The sequence below is a fragment of the Oryza sativa genome, chromosome 7, assembly GCF_034140825.1.
Source record: "Oryza sativa Japonica Group chromosome 7, ASM3414082v1".
In the NCBI taxonomy this organism is placed as follows: Eukaryota; Viridiplantae; Streptophyta; class Magnoliopsida; order Poales; family Poaceae; genus Oryza; species Oryza sativa.
In genome coordinates, this window is record NC_089041.1 from 25999428 (window position 1) to 26019699 (window position 20272).

A 20272-nucleotide genomic window follows, 5' to 3' on the forward strand; every position below is an offset into this window, starting at 1 on the left:
CTCCTTGTTGGCCTTACATCACTTCATGGTTTCAAAGGATGTCCCGCACAGCCATACTAATGTATCTGATACAGAAGTTCTACCCCCTCCTCAAATAGTAACTCTATCTCTCTACACATGAGCTCACTTCAAAATATTTGAAAATGCACAGAGAAATGATCTAGTAATATGGATTTTGCAGGTGTACTTCTGAAAGTATATTATCTGCAGACACATGGAACATGTTTGGTGCTTTATTCTCCCAGAGTAAATGTTTATAGCTCTCAGTTTAACTGCCCTGAACCATCCCATTACCAAAACAAAAACTAAAGCCAGCCATTTGCTATAAAGAATATCGTAGCTGACACCTCACCTACTTCATTGCAATTTATACGTACTCAAAAGGCAACAGCTTAACAGCCTACCATATCACAATACGCAACAGTTCCTGTCAATAGTATGTTGGTTGATGAGGACGACCAAATGAAGGAATGAGATGCTGAAGCATATATAATAACTAAATAGAGAATTGCCAGTCTACTGTCACAAGTGAAAAACAAGATGGTCCTACATGGATGTAGTTTTATATCTTCAAATGCTCCAAGCTATGATTTCAAGGTGAATCCAAATTCCAGAATCCAGACTAGACACTTGGATTTCATGCATGCTTGCTTGCCACAAAGGTAGATCAGCACTATATTCTAAGCTGGATAATGAGATGATCAACACTGTACTGAATTTTTGTATTAGATCTTGAATTACCATATCCATAATCAGCAGTATGGTATTTTGGAGCAAAGTAAAATTTCCCAATAATATGGTTTACCACCATGAGTCTCGGCACTTAAACTAAACAGCCAAGCAAACTACTATGTACTGGAGGAGCACCTTAAAAGCTTTATTTCATGATAGTTGCTACCCTATTCTACCCAAGGTACTCTATTGTTTTATTAGAACAACTCACTGAACCATTCGCATGGATTCCTGCTAATCCAATAAAAAAAAACTAAATATCAAGCAATAGGAAGTTGGTGTTAACTACTTAATTCTGTACCATGCACATTGTTAATCCGGCATCAATACACTAGCCCTATGTTGCTCTTCATGCACGTTTCCTCTAGTGCTCCTGCATGCCCATATTTTCTCACCTCACCAAGATAAAAGTTCCACGGTCAGCATCGTACTGAGCAAACAAAAGGGAACCTCAAATTTTCAATCAGCGTCGCATCAGTACTCTTACCAGTTGCATGTAACATACTGACATCTTACTCTTCAACAACTAAGTTTGGCACCAAATTACTCAACCAACAATAAGAATATATAGCATGAGATTGGAGCACCCATTACTGACATTAAAGTACGATTACAAGCCAAACATCTTAAGTATCTATCGGATTATAATCTCCGCGTTCCACACTTGATACATCCAATTTAAGAGTTGTAAAGCCATGGAACACTATGCGAGGAGAAACCAAGGTGAGGCACACGCGAGTCAGTTCCTCACCTCGTCCTCGTGGAGGAGCATGTTGGGGACGCCCCTGGAGATGGGGAAGCAGCGGTCGGTGTCGGGGCAGACGAGGGCGCCCTCCTCGATGTGGATCTCGAGGAGCGCGCGGTGGAGGCGGCGGAGCGCGCTGCCCTCGTCGGCGGCGGCGCCCTCGGCGGAGAGCTCGGCGTCGGTGGGGGGCGCCTCGGGGAGGAGCTCCGGGAGGCCGAGGGCCTGGGTGGCGGCGACGAGCGCGGGCCAGTCGATCTTGGGGAGCATGCCGCGGAGGAACTCCGGGTTGGGCTCCGCCTCCTTGGTCGACCACTTCACCACCTGCAGCTTCAGCGGGTAGCCCGTCACCGCGCCCCGCGCGTTCGACGCCAGCATGTTGTGCGTCAGGAGCCTCATCTCCCTCGACCTCGAATTCGACCTAGGTCGCCTCTTCTCCTCCTCACGCCGCCGGCTGCTGTTGCTGCGGCGGTGGCGGCGGCGGCGGTATAAACCCTAGCAAGCGGGAGGCGGAAGGGGCGCAGGGATGGGGCGAGAAGAAAATGGCGGCGGACTTTGAGTTGCTGACATGTGGGCCCCACAGGTATGGGCCCACATGTCAGTGACCCCACCTCGTAGGAGTCCCTTCCTGCTCCGAGATGGGTGCTCTGCTCTCGTCGAAAGATGATATGTGGTTTGAGATGCGCAGCTGCTGGCCGTACAGAGAATTTGGCTGACAGATTTACGAATGAATTTTACTCCCTTCGTTCCACTTCGTTCCATTTTAATTGCAATCATAAATTTCTACGCCCTATTTTAATCGTCCATCTTATTTAAAAAAATTTTATAATTAGTATTTTTATTGTTATAAGATGATAAAACATGAATACTCCATCCGTTCCATAATGTAAGACTTTCTAGCATTGCCTAAACTCATATAGATGCTAATGAATCTAAATGCTAATGAATCTAGATATTATTATATATATAGATTCATTAGTATCTATATGAATGTGGACAATCCTAGAAAGTCTTACATTATGAAACGGAAGGTCTTACATTATGAAACGGAAGGAGTAGTACTTTACTCGTGAATTATGTTTTTATATTTTTTTATAAAAAATCTATTTTATATTTTTTTATAAAAAATCTATATAAGACAGACGGTCAAAGTTAGACGCAGAAAATCATGGCTGCACTTAAAATGGAACGAAAGTATTAGCAATTTTTGTTTGAAGAAAGTTCAACTTGAACAGCGTTTTAAGAAGATATTCGAACAGGTATAAAAGCTAAAATCCGTCAACTGAAGAACGGAAAATTCTGATTCAATTGGACAAACTGCAAGGCATATAACAACCGCATCTAGTACTATTTATTGCTGTATACGTCGCCCGTACCTAGTACTAATCTCTCGAGCAGCAAATCGGTAATCAAAAAATAACAAAACGCGACCGGTTGAATCATACTAGAAGGTAACAACAGGCACCACAACACAAGGGTAATAGAAGTCGCATGGTATTAGGTATAACGCTATATAGAGTCGAACGGTGAGCACTGAACATCTAGCACAAGAATTTACAGCTAGCCTGGTAAAGAACAGAGGTCGCAGCCTAACTGATCTAGTAAAACTCCTCAATGTCACAAAATGGTGGGCATTGGTGCGTCCCCATCCCCGCATAGCTCCTCCAGTTCAGCCATGAAGTCGCCTCCATCAGCAATAGCTCCATCACTTTGCATATCATCCTGAATCATCATCGCCTGCCAAAAAAAAAGCAGCATATTTTGGTTTCAGAAAAAAAGAATATTGGTTACATAGAAAGTTTATCATGGTTGTTGGTGAAAAGGATGCGGACCTGAGGCTCCTGCAGTTCTGTAACACGGTTTGCGATTCTACTGTACTGTTCTCTTGCTTCTGGGTATTGAGTCATCGATTTCACACGAGCTAGTGCTCTCTGTAATCTGCCTTCGGCTTGCTTCCTGCCATCTTTGAGGTAATCATATTCATCCTCTTCCTCTTCCTTTGCTGGTTGGATCTGCGATGGACCTTCAAGCTGTTGGATCGGTGATGGACCTTCAAGCTGTTTTACCGGTTGGAAACCACGCAGGCCCCTTCGCTTTCTCCTCCACCTCAATATAATTTTCTCCACAATGCCTACAGACCAGACTATCCTCCGATAGCTTTTCCTTACTTGATGTCCTCGTACATGGGCCTAATGAAACAGAATGATCAAAATTTATAAAACAAAAACAGAAGAGACAGTAGATCGACAGCTAAATTTAATGGAGTTGTTCTACCACCAGTAAACTGTAACTTCTGCAACTCAAAGGCATGACAGCCACAAGGGTTAGCATCATTCCCTAGTTTAACTCCGAATCTCTGATAGAAAGGACTCAAACAAGTATTGATTCACCGAAGTCACTTAGCATTGAGGCAGTGGAGTGTAAACTGATTGTAAATACCAAATTTCAAAACAGCAGAACGCTCAGAACTTAAGGAGTACAAGTTCGATAAAATATCTGAAGAACAAATCAAAGAATAAAACTGACGTTTTCTCAACCGTCCAAACACTCATTATCCATACTGGATAGTGCAAGAATCATAGTTGCATGGAATCTCTTTAGTTAAAGAAATAAAGAGATTCCATGTTAAGAATTTTGGATTTTATTTCCAAGTTTAAAAATAACTGCCCTGTCACCAAATCAAATAAACGAAGCTACCAGAGATCTGAATAGTCATTCGGTTGTATGATAGTTCAGCAGACCAAAATAAAACAGAAAGTACTTAAGAGTGACACAAAGAAATACCTGTATCTTGACAATTTTCTGTCGAATAATCATAAACTCCTTTCTACCTTTCCATCCTCTAAACTTATTTTGGATACGAACAGCAGCAGAATGTGACCCGTCGTTCTGTCCAGGTTTGGCATTTTTAATGGATACAAGTGAAAGAGTGCGCTCATCTGATAATCCACAATCATCATCTCCATATTCAACCACCTTCTTTCTGTGGAATGACTCCACCCTAAAAGCTTGAAATATCCTGGCTGCAGCTTGCGTTGATTTACGAACAGCGCTAAGTGAATCCTTCAGTGACTCAGCCTGAGAATCCCTGTAAGCAAGTTGAGCAGAACTCGACTCTGCAAAATCTTCAGCCCCTCCTAAGCCACATATTTCTTTTACATTCCCATCCTTGGATTCTTTCAGTGTAAGTGCTGAAAGATGACTTGTCAAAGCAGACTCTGCAAGGAAACCAGCAATGCCTTTGTGTCCATTTTCTGATGCTAAATCAGCAGCTGTTCTACCTGCTGGAAATTGAGGAGTTGGATCTGTCAATAAACCAGATTCAGCTCCATTTGCTATCAGGGCCCCAACTGTCCGCTCCCTAAAAACAACAAAATATGAGTTAAACCAAAAAAGAGTAAAAGTAATATTCGTAGGTCAAATCATTCATGCAATACCTTCCACATGATGCAGCCCAGTGAAGCGCAGTCCATCCTCGAGCATCCCTGAAGTTCACCTTTACACCAGCCGTAATTATTGGCCTTACAGCCCAATCATACCCAAGTGCAGCTACCAAATGAATCACACCTTGTCCTTCCTTGCCAAGCACATTGGGACCTTTGTCTTCATCATGTACCTTATGAACAAGCCAACAATATAGTTTCTCTTTCACCAATTTCTCAATATTCTGATCCCGTGCAGTGGAAACTTCCTTCTCATCCAATGGAACTGCCTGGTTTAAACATTTATCATCAAGCATTAAGGAACTAATAGTGTTGATTATTTCAGACTTCTCTTTTCCATCACTCATAACATACTTCTCATAGTCATCTGGTCCCAACGAAAGTAACTTCTCAAGACGAATATGTAAATGCATTTCATTTATGCCTGTTGTCTGGGGATCTGAAGTATCCATTTGTCGAGCATCAGAATCACGGAACTCAAACTCTCGCACTTCACTACAAGCCACCCTATTGGAGCATGTCACATAAAATGGGACTCGTCCAGATAAATGTACTGGTGTGTAGCAGCGCAGAGAGCCATGTGCTAAAACCTCTGCAGGTACTTCAACGTCCCCAAACATACATGACCACTTGCAATTCTCCACATGTTCTTTATTTGCCAAGAATGTACCAGTAATTAGGACCTGCACCAGGTGGTTGCCAAAAGATAGATCAACATAAAGCTCAACATAATAACAATCTTGGCAAAAGATAGATTGACATAAAGGTCAACATAAAGCCCTGGCAGTAATCAAATTCAAAAAACATAAAGGTCAACATAATAATAATATTGGGCAACTTATGTTGTACCTATGGTAAAAATAAATAAAATGACAGCAGAAGAAATATAAAGAATAGTGCAAACCTTATTCCTAGAGCCAGTGCATGCGTAGCTTGGAGAAACATCAATAATGCTGAAGAGCTGGTCTTGGGAAAGTGAAGGGCTGACTGCGAATGCATCTAACTGTTCATTTATAGGTATGCTAGTGCCATCAGCGACGTTCACTGTTTCAGTACTACTCCAGAAGGCATCAGAACTGGACTTGATATCCAAATCAGCTACTTCTGGAAGTTCACTACTCATCCATCTCGAGAAGCTATCAAATTTCTTCAAACCATCGGGTTCGATCTTAAAGAGATCTAGTGATGACTGCTTTAAAAGTGGATACCGGATCCCATCTGTATAGCTATTATTCTCTGCCTGAAAAATTAGGGCAATATAATTATTCTGTGTCAGATTTTGCAATTGACAGAAAGTTTCTTTAAAACACATACATCGATCAGCGGTGCATACAGAACTCTTGGGAATACATCATGGGTCATGCCCATGTGTCATCTAAAGTTCTAAACCATATATACTAAAGATTTAAGAACGAATTCACAGATCATCCCCCAAAATGTGACTGCTATGAAATTGCATAGCAGGAAGGACAATCCTAGCTCCTATACCTCTGCAGGTACAATCATAGCTAAAAGTAACGGGGATGCCAAGAAGCTGCCTGACAACCATATAAAAACCAGGATCATGCAAGGCATCAGTGCAATTAATGCATGTACTAATCACGCACCTGTGATGACATTATGCCTGCAGCACTCAGTGCATCAGCTTCTTTCTGAGTGAGGTTGTTGGTGTAGAGTGCCTCAGACATGAACGTTTCCAACCGTGAGTTATCATCCAGATTGTTGGACTCCATGGTGGCATTAGAAGAATAGAGTGCTGGCTCCATAAACTCAGCTGAGCATTCAGGATAGGGCTCAGCAAAACGCACTGAATCATGTAGAGTTTTGGAAACGCCCCTTAATCCAGCTCCAGCTTCATTGAACACACCAGCTATGTCATAATGAGTAGCAAAATGATTGTCTGAGTTAGCTGTTGTAGTCTGCATTTCACCATGATATCCTGCACCTGTTGTAAAATGGAACATAAGCTTGGCAACATTAGAACAAAACCTCACTACATAGAGTAGAAATCTTGCCTGGATTATTTACAGAAGTACTTGGAGCTGAAACACCCAGCATATTATTCATCATGACTCCATCCACAGGCTGCTGCATCTCAACGAAAGGGTGGTATCTGGAGCTTGCTCGACAATTATCTGTTGCACCGAATTTTTCTTTAGATACACTGAAAGAAGTTAAATTATTGAATATGCATCAGTTATTTATAGTAGGTGCAGATGATGCAGAACGAAGATAGAGAAACAGCAAGACCTGTTTCAGCATCCTCATATTCCGAAATCTGTCCACTAATTGGGCTTTCAGCATCCATAGATTGGGAGGCTACCTGGCTCTGACTAGCGAAAGAGTTTGAGCATGCAGGACTATCAGCATTAGATAATCCTGCACTCTCTTCAGCTTCTTTAGAACGGCTGAAACTTTGCTTGCCACCCTGGAAAAATTATTTTTCCCCTGGAACATCAGATATGGACATGGAAGCAGAAGCTGAACGAAAAGGTATTCCTTGTAAACTATTAATTTCATCATTTTGCTGGCAGCAAAAAAATCTCAGGTATGCCAGATGACTGGGAATGGAATAATGGAAAAATTTCTACTCCCTCCGTCCCAATATATTAAAACCTAGGACCGGATGGGACATTTCCTAGTACTACGAATCTGGACAGGCAGCGAAATGTCCCATCCGGTCCTAGGTTTTAATATATTGGGACGGAGGGAGTAGTTAGCACAAGCTTGTACTCCTGACTATTGCCCTCATTGTGTGCATAACCCTGTAGATTTTTTTAATCATTTTTTGTTGTTTTCATGTTTCATGAGTGAGGGGTTGAAATTTGCGAATGAAAGTATGAGTGCGTAAATCATACTGTTACCACCAAAGTTTGTGTATGGTAGATTGTAGATGTATGTGCTTATCGACTAAAACTTGGGAATGAAACAGAATATGCAAATCACGACGTGTCAAACTGTTACCTTAACTTCAAGGTAGTGCACAAGAACAATATTCATGAAACCCCTGGAAAACAAAACAATAATCATGTACTGGCACACTTTTGTTATAAAATCATATCAACAATCAGATTCCAAATTGTCTATTATTTGCATTGTATTAAAGAATCATAGCAATATCCAGCACTTACTCTTCTAACAACCAATAGGTACGTCTCTGGAAGTTCTCATTCTCCTCCCCATGGGCATAGTAGCAATGAAGTACATCAACACTACCAACCTGGGAAAAAAAACTTTGGATTGAGTGCTCTAATAAAAAATCTACAATCAAATTGAATAAGAGTAAGCTACAAGAAAAAGGGTTGCTATTCCTTCGTTAGTATTATGTATTTCTCTCCATTCTTTTATAACTAAAGTGGCAACACAATAAAGTATCAGCCTATCAGGAATCCCATGTGGCATGATATTTGTTTCCTTCAGTTAAAGAAGGGTGTCACCAAGGAACGCAGGCTAACACTCTAAACTTTTGATAAATAGTACACACTGAATATTAACATAGGCCAGTACTATGATAACAAACAAGCAGATTTGATGTTAGCTTGTTCTACAAACATATGGTGTTAAAGTGTCAAATCTTATCTGTATCTTGGTAACAGCTGAAAGTCAAAAGCAGAAAGCGAGCAGTTGCAGCCAGAGTTTGGGTACCATACTGCAACTTAACAAATTAATGTAGAGCAACAAATGTCCAGACAATTGTTATATTATCCATACAATTCGAATTGCTTCATAAACAACCACTGATTGTCTGAGGCATACTGAAGCTCCAATCAGAAAAGGAGGATTTCTACAACAAGAAATCATATGCTGACTTACTTTCAGCTTCTCATGAGCTTCTTTGACTGTCTTTCCATCCTTTTTCTTCCTCCAGTTATGTCCATCCTTTCTGAAGTATCTCAATATTTTCCGATCGAACAGAAAAAGCGAGCCACCTACAGGAATGGTAAGCATTTTCATACAGGATAGTAATCTAAGAGAAACAGTGATTCAAACAGATCTAGATTCAAACTTCTGCTCCAAATAGGATATGGGTATAAGGTATAACAGCTCCCCAATATACAGAGTTCGTCTCAAGGTACAGGCACATAAAAGATACATATTCACCTAATATCATAAACAACTTGATCGCAAATGTATGTAACAACTGGTCCAATTATAAAATGATTTGTGATGAAAGAACAAAGGAACTGGTATTGACCAGCGACTTGTAAGATCCTCCATCCATGGAGATCATACCCTGCAAATTTGATTCAAGTGCAGCTCCAGGCACAATTTAGCATGAAATTTGGCACATGTTCCTTTTAATGGATTTGGTTCCATGCCTTTAGTCGTTCAAACTTCAGCAAGAAAGTTTTAAAAGAAAACCACCATGACCTTATAACTGCCGTTTTAACATTTCTAGCAAAACAAACTTCCTACAGTCTCAACAATCGACAATCTTGCCATTTCCATGCTGCAGAGCAATATAGCACCCAAACCATAAGTTTACAAGATTAAGACAGATTAAATGGAATAACTGGATCAGTAATGACAATCCCAGGAAACAAATGGAGGTCTAACTAATGAGAAAGGCATACTTGCAGGTCTGTTCGGTGGCTCGGGCGCAATGGAGAATTTCTTGTAGTTCGACAGTATATGGCAGATTTCAGTAGGACGTAGCCATCGATTCTGAGCTTCCAGCAGTATCTGGGGAATATCTGCAAATCAACCGTGAGATTAATCACCTGATAAACAACACTATCTAGTCGTAATTCGCCCTTTGACAACAGTAGAGGGTGCCGGTTTCGGGGAAAAAAAACTAGCATATGTCCCTTTCTATTGGTTTTCCTCATTTTGACTAATTAAAGCATTCAACTCTCTACCGCTCCCGAATCAACTGTGAAGGACAAGGAGTTAACAACTAATCCGAAACCAAAAACTCCCACAAGTTACAATCCGGTGGAATTATCCAGGTACTGCACCAAGCGTCCAAGCCCTAGAATCTCCCAAACCACGACCCCAGCAACAAAACAAAACCAAAAAACTAAAATCCCCCCAAAAAAAAATTTCGCCAGCTCAACCTTAAACGCACAGGAGGAAAAACCCTAAAAAGTACGGGGAAAAAAATTCCTTCTCCAGACAAGCGTACGGATCACACGCCGCGGAACCCGGGGGAGGTCGTGGAACGCGCACCTGGCGGCTGATTGGGCAGCCCGTACTTGCGAACCTCCGCCATCCGACGATCCGGCAGCCGCCGCCGCCGCCCGCCGTTGCGCTGCTCGGAATCGCCGCGGCGTAGAGGATTTGGGAGAGGAGGGGATTTTTATCTGGGCGGCGAGGCGCCTCGCGGGATTTGAGAGCACGGCGCCGTCGGATTGGAATATTTGCTACATGCGGGGGAGAGTGACGAGGGGGGGAAAAAGGTAGAGCACGAGGGAAGGATAGGAGCGTGGAATGACGGGAATGCCCCTGCATGGACGGTCGCTTGGGTGGGTGGGTTTCCGTCGTCGTTAGTGCTTGGACCTCTCGCTAAGGACGAATCCGAGATTTTTTTTATTATTAGGCCTCGTTTGGTAGGGCTCCAAACTCCAATTCCAAACTCCAAACTACTACTCCAGTGGGAACTAGCTCCAGTTAGAGTTGGACACTCATCAAAAGTGTTTGGCTACATTTCAGCTCCAGATCTGCAAAAAAAAAGAAAAAAGAAAAAAATAAAAAACAAAAATCCCAGCCGCCGGCGGTCCCCATCCCCTACGCGCGCCGCCCTCCGCCGGCCGCGCGCCGCCCACCTCCCCCCATACTCCGCCGGCCGCCCGCCTCCCCCCGCCCTCCGTCGGCCGCCCGCCGCCCTCCACCGGCCGCGCGCCGCCCTCCGCCCGTCGAGCTTCATCGCCTCGGTAGTGCACCTCCCGGCGGCCGCGTGCGCCGTCCCCCGTCGGTTGCGTGTCATAGCCGCGCGCGCCGCGCGCCGCCGGCCGCGCGTCGCCCATCTTCCTCCCGCGTGCTTGCCGCGCCCCGCCGCCGTGGCGCCTGCCGTTGCCGCCGCCGACGGTGCCGCCACCCGCCACAGCTGCCGCCAACGCCGCCGCCTGACGCCGACGCCAATGCCGCCTACTGCAACTGTTAGGGCTCGGGAGGGAGACGGAGAAGGAGAGAGAACGGAAGGGGGAGGTTGGTAGGGGTAGTTCAATGGCATTTTCATGTAAATACACTAAAATTTTAAAGGGTAGTAGGTCTTTTGGAGTGGAGTGGAGCTATGAAGCAGCAAAAACCCAGCTCCACCCCCGTAGTACAAATTTGTAGAGTAGCTCTGCCAACTCCGCTCCAAAAAATGAAGGATCTGAACCGTTTGGCACAGCTCCGGCTCTAGGTAAGTTGGAGTTGGGAGCTGGAGCTTACCTAGAGCCGGAGCTGTGCCAAACGGGGCCTTATTAATGGGTTATTATTCCGTTCAAAGGATTTTCAGATCATAGAAAGAGGGAAAGTATGGACTTATTCAATTTGGAGAAATTTAAATCCATAGAGATAGGAATGCTTGTACACCTCAATCTATATATAGGAATTTTTCTGAGTGGTTTGAGAGGATGAAAAAAAATCCATATATTCTCCATATAACTTGTAGTAGAGGAAATTTTATTTTGGTTTTCCTATACTTCAATCCTACAAACCAAATAACACTCATAGAATTAATCCTTATAAATCTTTTTTTCCCTCCAAAATGAACCAGCCCTATAGGATTAGGATGTTACATGCACTCCAATCCATAGAAATTTTTCCAAAAAGGTCTTATCTCATGCTAAGGGTCTATTCATTTTGGAGGAATATCGACGTATATAAATAGGAATGCATATACACTTCGATCCATAGGAATTTTTCCATGAGATTTGTATGGATGAAAATTTTCCTTTGTTTTCTCTCTACAAGCTATAGGAAATGAAAATTTCCTTTGGTGTTCCTATATCTACATTCTAACGAACCGAATGACATTAATAGAAATTAATCCTTAAGAATCCAAATCATTTGAAATTCCTCCTTAACAAATAGGCCCTAATATTGGATCAATGTGTGCAAACACTACTATTCCTCCACTTTTCCTATACCTATGAATTCAAATTCCTCCAAATCTATTAAGTCCTCATAAGGTTCAAAAGAATTCAAATATTTAAATTTATCTTAAAATATAAAGTGGCTATTTTTAACTTTATATTTTCATTATGCCCAATATGCCCCTACCAACCACATCACATCCACCAACCGCCTTACTCCATCCAAATTCTTCGTGCATTAATGAAGGATATTGTGGTTATATGACCTCTTTTCTTAATCGATTTAAAAAAACCTGGAGATGGCTACATTTGGGGATAGAGGAAGTAACTAGTTTATCAGCCTTAGCTAAAATAAAAAATATATAACTTAATTTGTATCTGATTTCTTAGAAAAATGCATTGTGGTTTATTTTTTAATATTGGTTTTAAACTATAAAAAAATATAAATATAAAAGTTTTATATCTCAATTTTTTTCTGTTCATTCTTTTTTTCAATTACCAGCCATTTTTTAGCCAATTAGACTTGAATTTTGATTTTTAAAAAGCATTTCATTACATAGTGAAATTTGGGTGCAATTTGATCTGAATTCCTCCATGCCTCTTTGTTCTCTTAAGTTTTTATCTCAGTAATCTTTCCTAGGGTGGTTTACCTTTAAGATCGTTAAGATGGTTTTGGCATTGGGAATATTCACGTGTTTTGAACGTTATTTAAGGATTTAACATGATTGTGTAAAATATTGATCGAGCATAGTACTCAATTTATTATTGTTATTCAAGGAAGACATATGGACGCCACTACACAGCTCGTGGTCTCTTAATAGATTAAACCAGAGACCCAATTATTTTCATAACTAGTATGCAAGCATGCAAGAATAACGAAAGATACTCATAGTTAAACTTCAAATAAACTTTTCCTCAAGTTACATATCCGATCTATAATCCGATTATACTATTGTATTTATTGTAATTAAATCTTTATAACAAGATCTCACATGATTATATTCTGATGAAAAAAATTATATATGTTGTAGTTACTTTTATTATACATGTAAGTTAATTTTATCGTATACATAAATTAATTATAGATTTGATTAAAATACTTTTTGGACATTTGAAGAATTTACTTTATTGCTTGGTTCTATAATGTGTTGATTAAATTTAATTTATAGATAGAATTGTGTTTTTATCCCCACGATAGATTTGCTTTTAATGTCGTCACAAGTTACCTTTTTTTTAATTTACTTATATAATATATTTAAATTGCTTTTAAACTTTATTGAACTTACTTTTATATGTCAAAGAAGTATTTTAATGAAATCTAAAAGTAACTAGATGAATACCCTGTCGTGTTGCTATGGGAAATTAAGTTTTTATAGTATGTACAAATAAGCTATATTATATTTTGTAAACCAAAATAAAATGACTTCCTATCTATGCTTTCTATAAAGTTAAGGCCCACTAAATCTATAGCTCAACATGTAACCATGCCACATCATCACCCACTAGCAATAATTACATATTTAATCTCATGAAAGCATACAACATGATCTACAATTTATTTAATTCTACAAAACAAAATGCGAGCATATCCAATCATCACCCCTCATATCATTTGCACAATATTTTAACAAGCCTATCTATCACTTTTACAATATTTAACATATACTTATCAATATATTTCACACTAAAGCACGGGTATCATTTGACTAATAAACCCTGATGTTTCATTATTATTTTTCCTTTTTACTCATAACTTGATTGTAAAAAAAATATTGAGAATTACTTAGTAATTCCCGCAGCAAAGCACGGGGAATCATCTAGTGTTTTATATAATTAAAACATGATTGCAAATATAATGCAAGGTGAACATATTTTATGTAATTGATACTTATGAATTTTGAACTAAAAATAATTGATATTGTATGGTTTTATGAGAGAAGAAAAAAGAGACTATTTGTACCATAGATGATAGATCTACCATCCAAAGGCTAAAAATAATTAGGATGATGTGGCTTTATGAGAGAAGAGATAAATAGCATTAACTACACTTAGTTGGGATGAACTATATAGGTATATAGGATTTAGATATATTATAAACGTAATTTGTAATTTTTCATAAAAAATATATAATCATGTAAGATCTTGTTATAAAGATCTAATTGTTACGAACACTGGTGTAATCGGATCGCAAACCGGATGAGTAGTTTAAGATAAAATTTTATCTAAAGCATATGTGATAGGAATATATTTATCTGCTTGTTTTATGGGCTAGTAGTATCCGAACAAATATTGAGGGGGTCTCTCATTAGCATTAAAACGAGAGACCTCTTGATTTAAATTTTGCCAAGATGGACCTACACATACACTGTACTTTGAGCACCTTCCTTTTAAGGGACATTTAATTATTTGCCACTCGCTGTCTATGACATGTGGGCTCTTATGTGTCTATGACATGTGGGTCCAGTGGTAAATCCTTTATAACAACTCGTAAGAGTGGCAAATAGTTCATTATTCCCCTTTTAAGGTAGGTATTTGACAAGATCTGCAGAAGTTTCATAAAACCCAATTCAATCCATATAAGGATGACCTTACTATCTCAAATGCCAACGAGATATGGTACATGTTAGCATTCTCCAAGATCCAATGGAAAAAGGTTGTATACGAGCACTTTGCGTAGCATTTCCATGCACTCGTCGCATAATGTATTTTTTGACAAACTCAGATAGTCAAACAATAAACAAATTGAGCTAGAAATCACTATTGCACAAATGACCATAGTAACCGAATTCATATCCGAGTTGGAACGGGGATCTTTACGTAAATTTCACCCAACACGCGGCCGCACTTCCGCGACAACGGTGGGCAAGGTGGTAAAAACACCTGGTCAGAGGGGGCGCCGCCTGCAGGTGACGACGGGGGACGGCGACGCAGCTGACAGTGCAGAGTTGACCATAATACCCTCGCTAACCAAGGACCACTAATCAAGGATTTCAGGGTCGCTACCAACGCCTATCAGAGAGGTGAAAGTCTTTTGATTTGAGTTTATAGATATTGCGTTCGCAAAAGGCTGCCACGTGCATCGGATGCTGTTTCGTAAGATGCACTTTTCGATTTTAATATGCACAGAATTTTGGCATTTTGATAGATTGTTCGTTTGTTTGCATGTAGGACATGCTATTCTTGTTAGGGCCCCTTTGAATCTTAGGAATAAAAAAACGGAGGAATAGGAAAAATATAGGATTCTGACAAGAATGTAAGTGTAAAACAGAAGATTGCAAAATACAGGAAAAACACATAAATGATCGTTTGATTGGACCACACGAAAAACATAGGAATCGGATGAGAGAGATAGAATCAAAGGATTTTTTCCAAGAGGTTGGACCTCATGCTAAGTTTCCTCCAAAACCTATATGCAATAAGCCATTACATAGAAATTTTATAGGATTTAAAAAACTTCAATCCTTTAAATCAAAGGGCTACATAGGAAAATTTTCTATAGGATTTCAAACCTATAAAATTCCTTCGTAATTCCTTTGATTCGAAGGAGTCATTAAACTATGGGGCCTGAACAGTGAACACCTCCCTGCATTATTGATGCCAAGCGTGAAGTTTATTTTTTCCAATGTAAACACGAAGAGCTGTCTCACACAACCCAACCCAGCTTTAGCTATATCTCAGCTAGAGCTGAAGTCCAATCAAACAATTTCAATTACACCTAAAATAAGAGAAAGCTAAAGCCAGTTCTAACTCCACATCATCAATAAACTAGTATTAGATACTACTCTTTCAATGCAAACACTACTCTTCTATACTTAAATTTAATGCTACTTATCTCACGTGATGTTTTAGATGTTCTGTAGAAACCATGTCTCATGCAAAACATATATTCCTTCTCTTTCCTCATTTATCCACTTGCCATATCATCCTTCATTGTAAGTGATAGTCTCATCTTTCATTCTAAGTGATAGTTTATTTAATGCTACGGACACCATTACAGTTATTGGGTTGGGAATAGTCTAAGTGATTTAACTTATGAAACTAAATTTATGAGTTAAAACTCTATCAAACGTGCCGAAGTGTTCAAGTATGATTGCTGTAGTGACTAGTGTCCATAAATTCCATTGGGAAATGTCGAAAGAGTACAAGATTCGCATCAAAAAGTGTCTTTATCCTTCTTCCCTCGGTTCTACGTAATCAGAAAAATCCTAATCCATTTGGAAGATATCGCACGGAAGCATCAACTATATTTGACATGTCCAAAGTTTCGAGACAGGTAATGTGATAAAAACCGATTACTTCATTTCACTAAAAATCAAAGGACACATATATAAATTACCCCATTATTATCTTTTAAAATATAACAACTCCTAACATTTAAAATTATCTTCAAATATGTAACATTTTCTTTGCATACTTGAATATTGCATCATTTCAAGTTTTCAACCAATCACAACCATCGTTGATTTTATTTCTTTGTCATTTTCTCATTCCAATCAATTATAACCCTTCTTCGTTCACTAATTCCAATATTTGCATAATATTGTTTAATTTTTGGGACAGTGGGATTATTGTAACGAGATATGATTGAAAAGTACGAATTTCAGCGGAAATTTCTGCCTCATTGACAAGAAGGGCCCACATCCATCGCACTCTTGACAGTTGACTAGGGATGACAATTTTACCTATGGGTCCGGGTATCCGTGGATACCCGGATACCCGGACCCGATGGGCACGGGCGTGGGTGTGACTTTTTACCCATGGGCACACCCGCCTGAGACCCGAAGACGTAATGGGCAATAGGCGGGTTTCATTTTTTACCCGTGGGTAATCCATGCCCGATCCGATACATATGCATTAGCTAATTTTGACTCATTTCTTAATTCTTATACCATTTCTCTCGGTTCATTTGTGATGCTAACTGATACTAAGGTGTGATGTAATTTAAATTATTGTTGATAACCGATAATTTGGTAAATTATTGATTTTATTTCTCTTTGTTAAATTAGATATCTTTCAAGTTAGTATTCATGCGAGATTCATTGGGTACCCGCCGGATATACCTGCGTCCGCCGGGCATGGGTACGGATACGGAGTTTTGCCCGCTAACTCTAGTGGTAGGGTTTGGATGGGCAATATCGGGCATCGGGTCAGGCATGGTTTTGCTCTATCCGTGCCCGACCTGACCCATTGCCATCCCTAGCATGTCAGTTGACACTGCTGGTCTTCTTCCTCTGCAACAGTAATTACACGGGGAATCGGATAAGGTTTTTCTCCTCTCCGACGACGACGACGAACGAGAGAGATCAGAGCACACGTACGTACGGCAATGGAGTCTACGCTGATCACGATCACGAGATCGCCCATCCTCCCCTGTCCATTCTCGAGACGGCCCGCCTCGCCCGCGCGCTGCTTCGCCGGAGCTCGCCGTAGCCGCTGTGCCGCCGCCTCCGCTTCGTTCTTCTCCCCCGCCGGTGGCCGCGGCGGCGGGGATGCAGGGGCGGGCTCCTCGCTCTCCTCCGCCGCGGCCGCGGCCGCGCTCGGCGAGGCGGCGGCGGCGGGTGGCGGCGGATCCGACTCCGAGGCCATCCTGCTCAGCGTCCAGGTACTTCTCAGCCATCCCTGTATCTTCCATTGAATGTGTGATGACTCTGATGATATCTGGTTCTTGCAGGGGATGATGTGCGATGGGTGCGCGGCGAGCGTGAAGCGGATTTTGGAGAGCCAAGTAGGGCATCATCACTATTTATTCCCATCATCTTAGTATTAGTTTTGCTTTCCTTGATTGCGCAACAGGGTGCTTAATTGGCCACTGAATTTAATCTGTAGACTGTAGTGCTTGGCCACTGAAATTTATCTGTACAGTGGGTTCAAGTCCAGTGTTCCTGTGAGGCCACTCTAGCATGTAACTTCTGTGTTAAAAGATGGGATGAATGAATGAAGGAAAATAATTTAGTTGTAGCTTCTAGTGGTAATGATAATGTTGAGTTTGGTTAAAAACTGTGCGAGTTACTACAAGTTAGGTGCCTTTCCTGCTTTAGTGTGCCATTCCAGATACGCTTTTAAACCTCAGTTGTCGAACCTTTAACACCAAAATAACTTTTAGTGTGAATTTTTTGCATATTAGATAAGTGTTGAAACCATGATGGAATACTGGGCACGCTGGTATTGTGTATAAATTGCGAAGATCGGAAATGTTTTCATAATGTTCAAAAAGGAAGTGTGTTGTCAGTGGAGCTCTTTGTTTGAGCAAATATATTTTTGTTATTTGCATAGTTGGTCTCTTATGGGTGCCTGTTTTAATGGTTCTTGCCTCCTACAGTATTTTTGACTCCTATGAACACCTCGTTTCATTCCATGTTTTCCGCTTACGTATTCATTTTACTGCTACTTTTACCAATCACCATGGAACACTCACTTGCACACTTTTGCAGCCTGAAGTCACTTCTGCCACCGTTGATTTTAAGGAAGCAAAAGCAGTTGTCTTGACAACAGCTGAGGTCAAGGCGGCTGAAGATTGGCAAAAGCAATGTGGAGAGAAACTGGCAAATCACCTGGGCACCTGTGGATTTGAATCTCGCCTTCAAGGTAAAATTTTGGAGGTATTTCTGTACTCTCCTGATGGCTAGTTAATCAATTGAATTGCTTGAATCATTGTGTGAAAAAGTACCTATGGTCTGCAGTCTCCACTCGTCGATCATTGCAATTACCAGCGTTTGTATCCAGCTAGAAACTTTCACGGATATTCAGTGCTAGCTATATTTATCAGTTTGATTTGATTAATTGTCCAAAATGCATTGAAGCGCAATCAGCAACAATGTTTTTAACTGACTATAATGCAGATCTCATAACTCACTCCAACACAATTTTTTTATCGTATACTAAACAGTTTATTCGGGCATGTTCATCGGTGAAAACAATCTATGTTCAATGCCATGAGGCATGTTTTTGTCAACACTATGACTGCAGCATTACTTCAGCATTCTGAAATCAAAGATTTAGCCATCTGCTGTCATCCTCACAAGACTTTTTCCATCTATCTCAGAGTAAGGAGAAGCCAAATGAAGTCAATCATGGAAATCGAAGATGAAGTGCAGCTGGAGACCTGAAGTTCTGTCCTAGGGCCACTAATGAGTGCAAGGCCAAGTAGAAGTTGCCATGCTGGAGAACTCAGCAGTTACAGCGTTTCTGACATTCTGTGCTTTGTGCTATGAGCTAAATCGAAGTGTCAGGATGCTAGCCTCACATTCACATTTCCCTTGCTCGTGAACTTTTAGAAGGTTCATTTGGAGGAAATAAAAAGAATAAAAACATGACCAATCACAATGCAAGGATCTTGTACCCCAGCTTCTCTCTTCATCCATGTCTTGTGCTGAGCAGTTATGGTGAGTCGTCTAACCAATGGTACTGTTGTTGTACCTTGTGCATGTTGATCCGTACTATACGTTTGTTGATCATCATGTTTGATACACAGTTACACGCACATACTGATAGTGAAATCATCTTAAATGCTTGATAATACATGCTGATTGTGAAATCAATAAGTTTGATGACCCTGATGTGAAATCATCTTTAGCATGCTAAAAGATCGAACAAGATTGTGAAGTGTTAAGCTTATAAATGGTTAGCTTCCTTGTAATGGAACTAACCCATATGACTTCAAGCCTAGACAGAGTTGCCCGTATTTATGGTTAATTATTCTTTCAGTGGTAGGCCAAGTATTCTACAAAGAGACTCCTGAGAGCCAAAAGTATTAAGTACTCAATAATGAGATGCTCGTGATTACTTCGCCAATCTTAAAATATATTACCCACTCTTTTGGAAGTGTCTATAAAGTATGATGTCTCAAAATATGTTAGCCCAGACTTAATCTTAAAATATATTACCCACTCTTTTGGAAGTGTCTATATAAAGTATGATGTCTCAAAATATGTTAGCCCAGACTTGCAGAAGTGCTCATAAGGTAAGGGTAGGATGTCGACGCGCGCTGTGGTGACTTTGTCAATCCTTAAAATATACCATCCCAAATCTTAGGAGGTGCTTATAGAGGTATGATGTGCGGTGTTTATGTTTATAATGGTGAGCATACACGTGCTGTGAGTGTATATATTTGTACTGTGTTTTTCTTTAAAAAAAAGAGAGAGAAAAGATCGAACAAGAAGATAGAGTCGAGATGAACGGCAGGCTGAACTGGGCCCGTTCGATGTGAAATCACGACGGCCCACATGGAAAGTGTGGGCTCGAGCAGGCCGTGGCCCAATCGTGTGCTGAACCCGTGCCGCGTGCGTGCGAGCCTAGAAGTATCGGCGACTTGTTTTTTTTGTTTGTTTTTTTTT

General features: G+C 40.7%; 3 protein-coding genes across 5 annotated transcripts; 1 reads left to right on the forward strand and 2 right to left on the reverse strand.

Moving 5' to 3' along the window:
• Window positions 1–1275: 1275 nt before the first annotated feature.
• Window positions 1276–1985, reverse strand: LOC4343952 (multifunctional methyltransferase subunit TRM112 homolog A). Its single transcript, XM_015789739.3, has one exon. It carries the CDS (start codon window positions 1871–1873, stop codon window positions 1472–1474), a length of 402 nt encoding a protein of 133 aa, XP_015645225.1. The 5' UTR covers window positions 1874–1985; the 3' UTR covers window positions 1276–1471.
• Window positions 1986–2952: 967 nt separating this feature from the next.
• Window positions 2953–10284, reverse strand: LOC4343953 (calmodulin-binding transcription activator 1). Of its 2 annotated transcripts, none has more exons than XM_015791528.3 (13): window positions 10087–10284; window positions 9492–9611; window positions 8731–8846; window positions 8049–8137; window positions 7882–7924; window positions 7241–7345; window positions 6933–7081; window positions 6525–6862; window positions 5822–6157; window positions 4912–5600; window positions 4259–4835; window positions 3307–3663; window positions 2953–3211 (listed from the first exon to the last, which is right to left on the reverse strand). In XM_015791528.3, the coding sequence occupies exons 6-13, from the start codon at window positions 7285–7287 to the stop codon at window positions 3092–3094; spliced, it is 2613 nt and encodes an 870-aa protein (XP_015647014.1). In that variant the 5' UTR covers window positions 7288–7345; window positions 7882–7924; window positions 8049–8137; window positions 8731–8846; window positions 9492–9611; window positions 10087–10284; the 3' UTR covers window positions 2953–3091. The 2 variants fall into 2 exon arrangements, with proteins under 2 accessions (XP_015647014.1, XP_015647012.1); XM_015791526.3 differs by having other exon boundaries at window positions 6933–7052; window positions 7168–7345.
• Window positions 10285–17172: 6888 nt separating this feature from the next.
• LOC4343954 (copper-transporting ATPase PAA1, chloroplastic) lies at window positions 17173–19457 on the forward strand. Of its 2 annotated transcripts, none has more exons than XM_015791568.3 (4): window positions 17173–17541; window positions 17611–17664; window positions 18371–18538; window positions 18982–19457. In XM_015791568.3, the coding sequence occupies exons 1-4, from the start codon at window positions 17266–17268 to the stop codon at window positions 19024–19026; spliced, it is 543 nt and encodes a 180-aa protein (XP_015647054.1). In that variant the 5' UTR covers window positions 17173–17265; the 3' UTR covers window positions 19027–19457. The 2 variants fall into 2 exon arrangements, with proteins under 2 accessions (XP_015647054.1, XP_015647055.1); XM_015791569.3 differs by having other exon boundaries at window positions 18371–18524.
• Window positions 19458–20272: the final 815 nt, after the last annotated feature.

What these genes read in the sequence shown, in the direction of transcription:
- LOC4343952 (XM_015789739.3), bottom strand. Translation starts at nt 1,873, where the DNA reads ATGAGGCTCCTGACGCACAACATGCTGGCGTCGAACGCGCGGGGCGCG.
- LOC4343953 (XM_015791526.3), bottom strand. Translation starts at nt 10,129, where the DNA reads ATGGCGGAGGTTCGCAAGTACGGGCTGCCCAATCAGCCGCCAG. An exon ending in ACCTATTGGTTGTTAGAAGA is followed by an intron (nt 7,925 to 8,048) that starts GTAAGTGCTGGA and finishes TTTGTTTTCCAG; the next exon opens with GGGTTTCATGAATATTGTTC. An exon ending in ATATGAGGATGCTGAAACAG is followed by an intron (nt 7,053 to 7,167) that starts GTCTTGCTGTTT and finishes TCGGTGCAACAG; the next exon opens with ATAATTGTCGAGCAAGCTCC.
- LOC4343954 (XM_015791568.3), top strand. Translation starts at nt 17,266, where the DNA reads ATGGAGTCTACGCTGATCACGATCACGAGATCGCCCATCCTCCCCTGT. An exon ending in CCATCCTGCTCAGCGTCCAG is followed by an intron (nt 17,542 to 17,610) that starts GTACTTCTCAGC and finishes TGGTTCTTGCAG; the next exon opens with GGGATGATGTGCGATGGGTG. An exon ending in AGCGGATTTTGGAGAGCCAA is followed by an intron (nt 17,665 to 18,370) that starts GTAGGGCATCAT and finishes ACACTTTTGCAG; the next exon opens with CCTGAAGTCACTTCTGCCAC.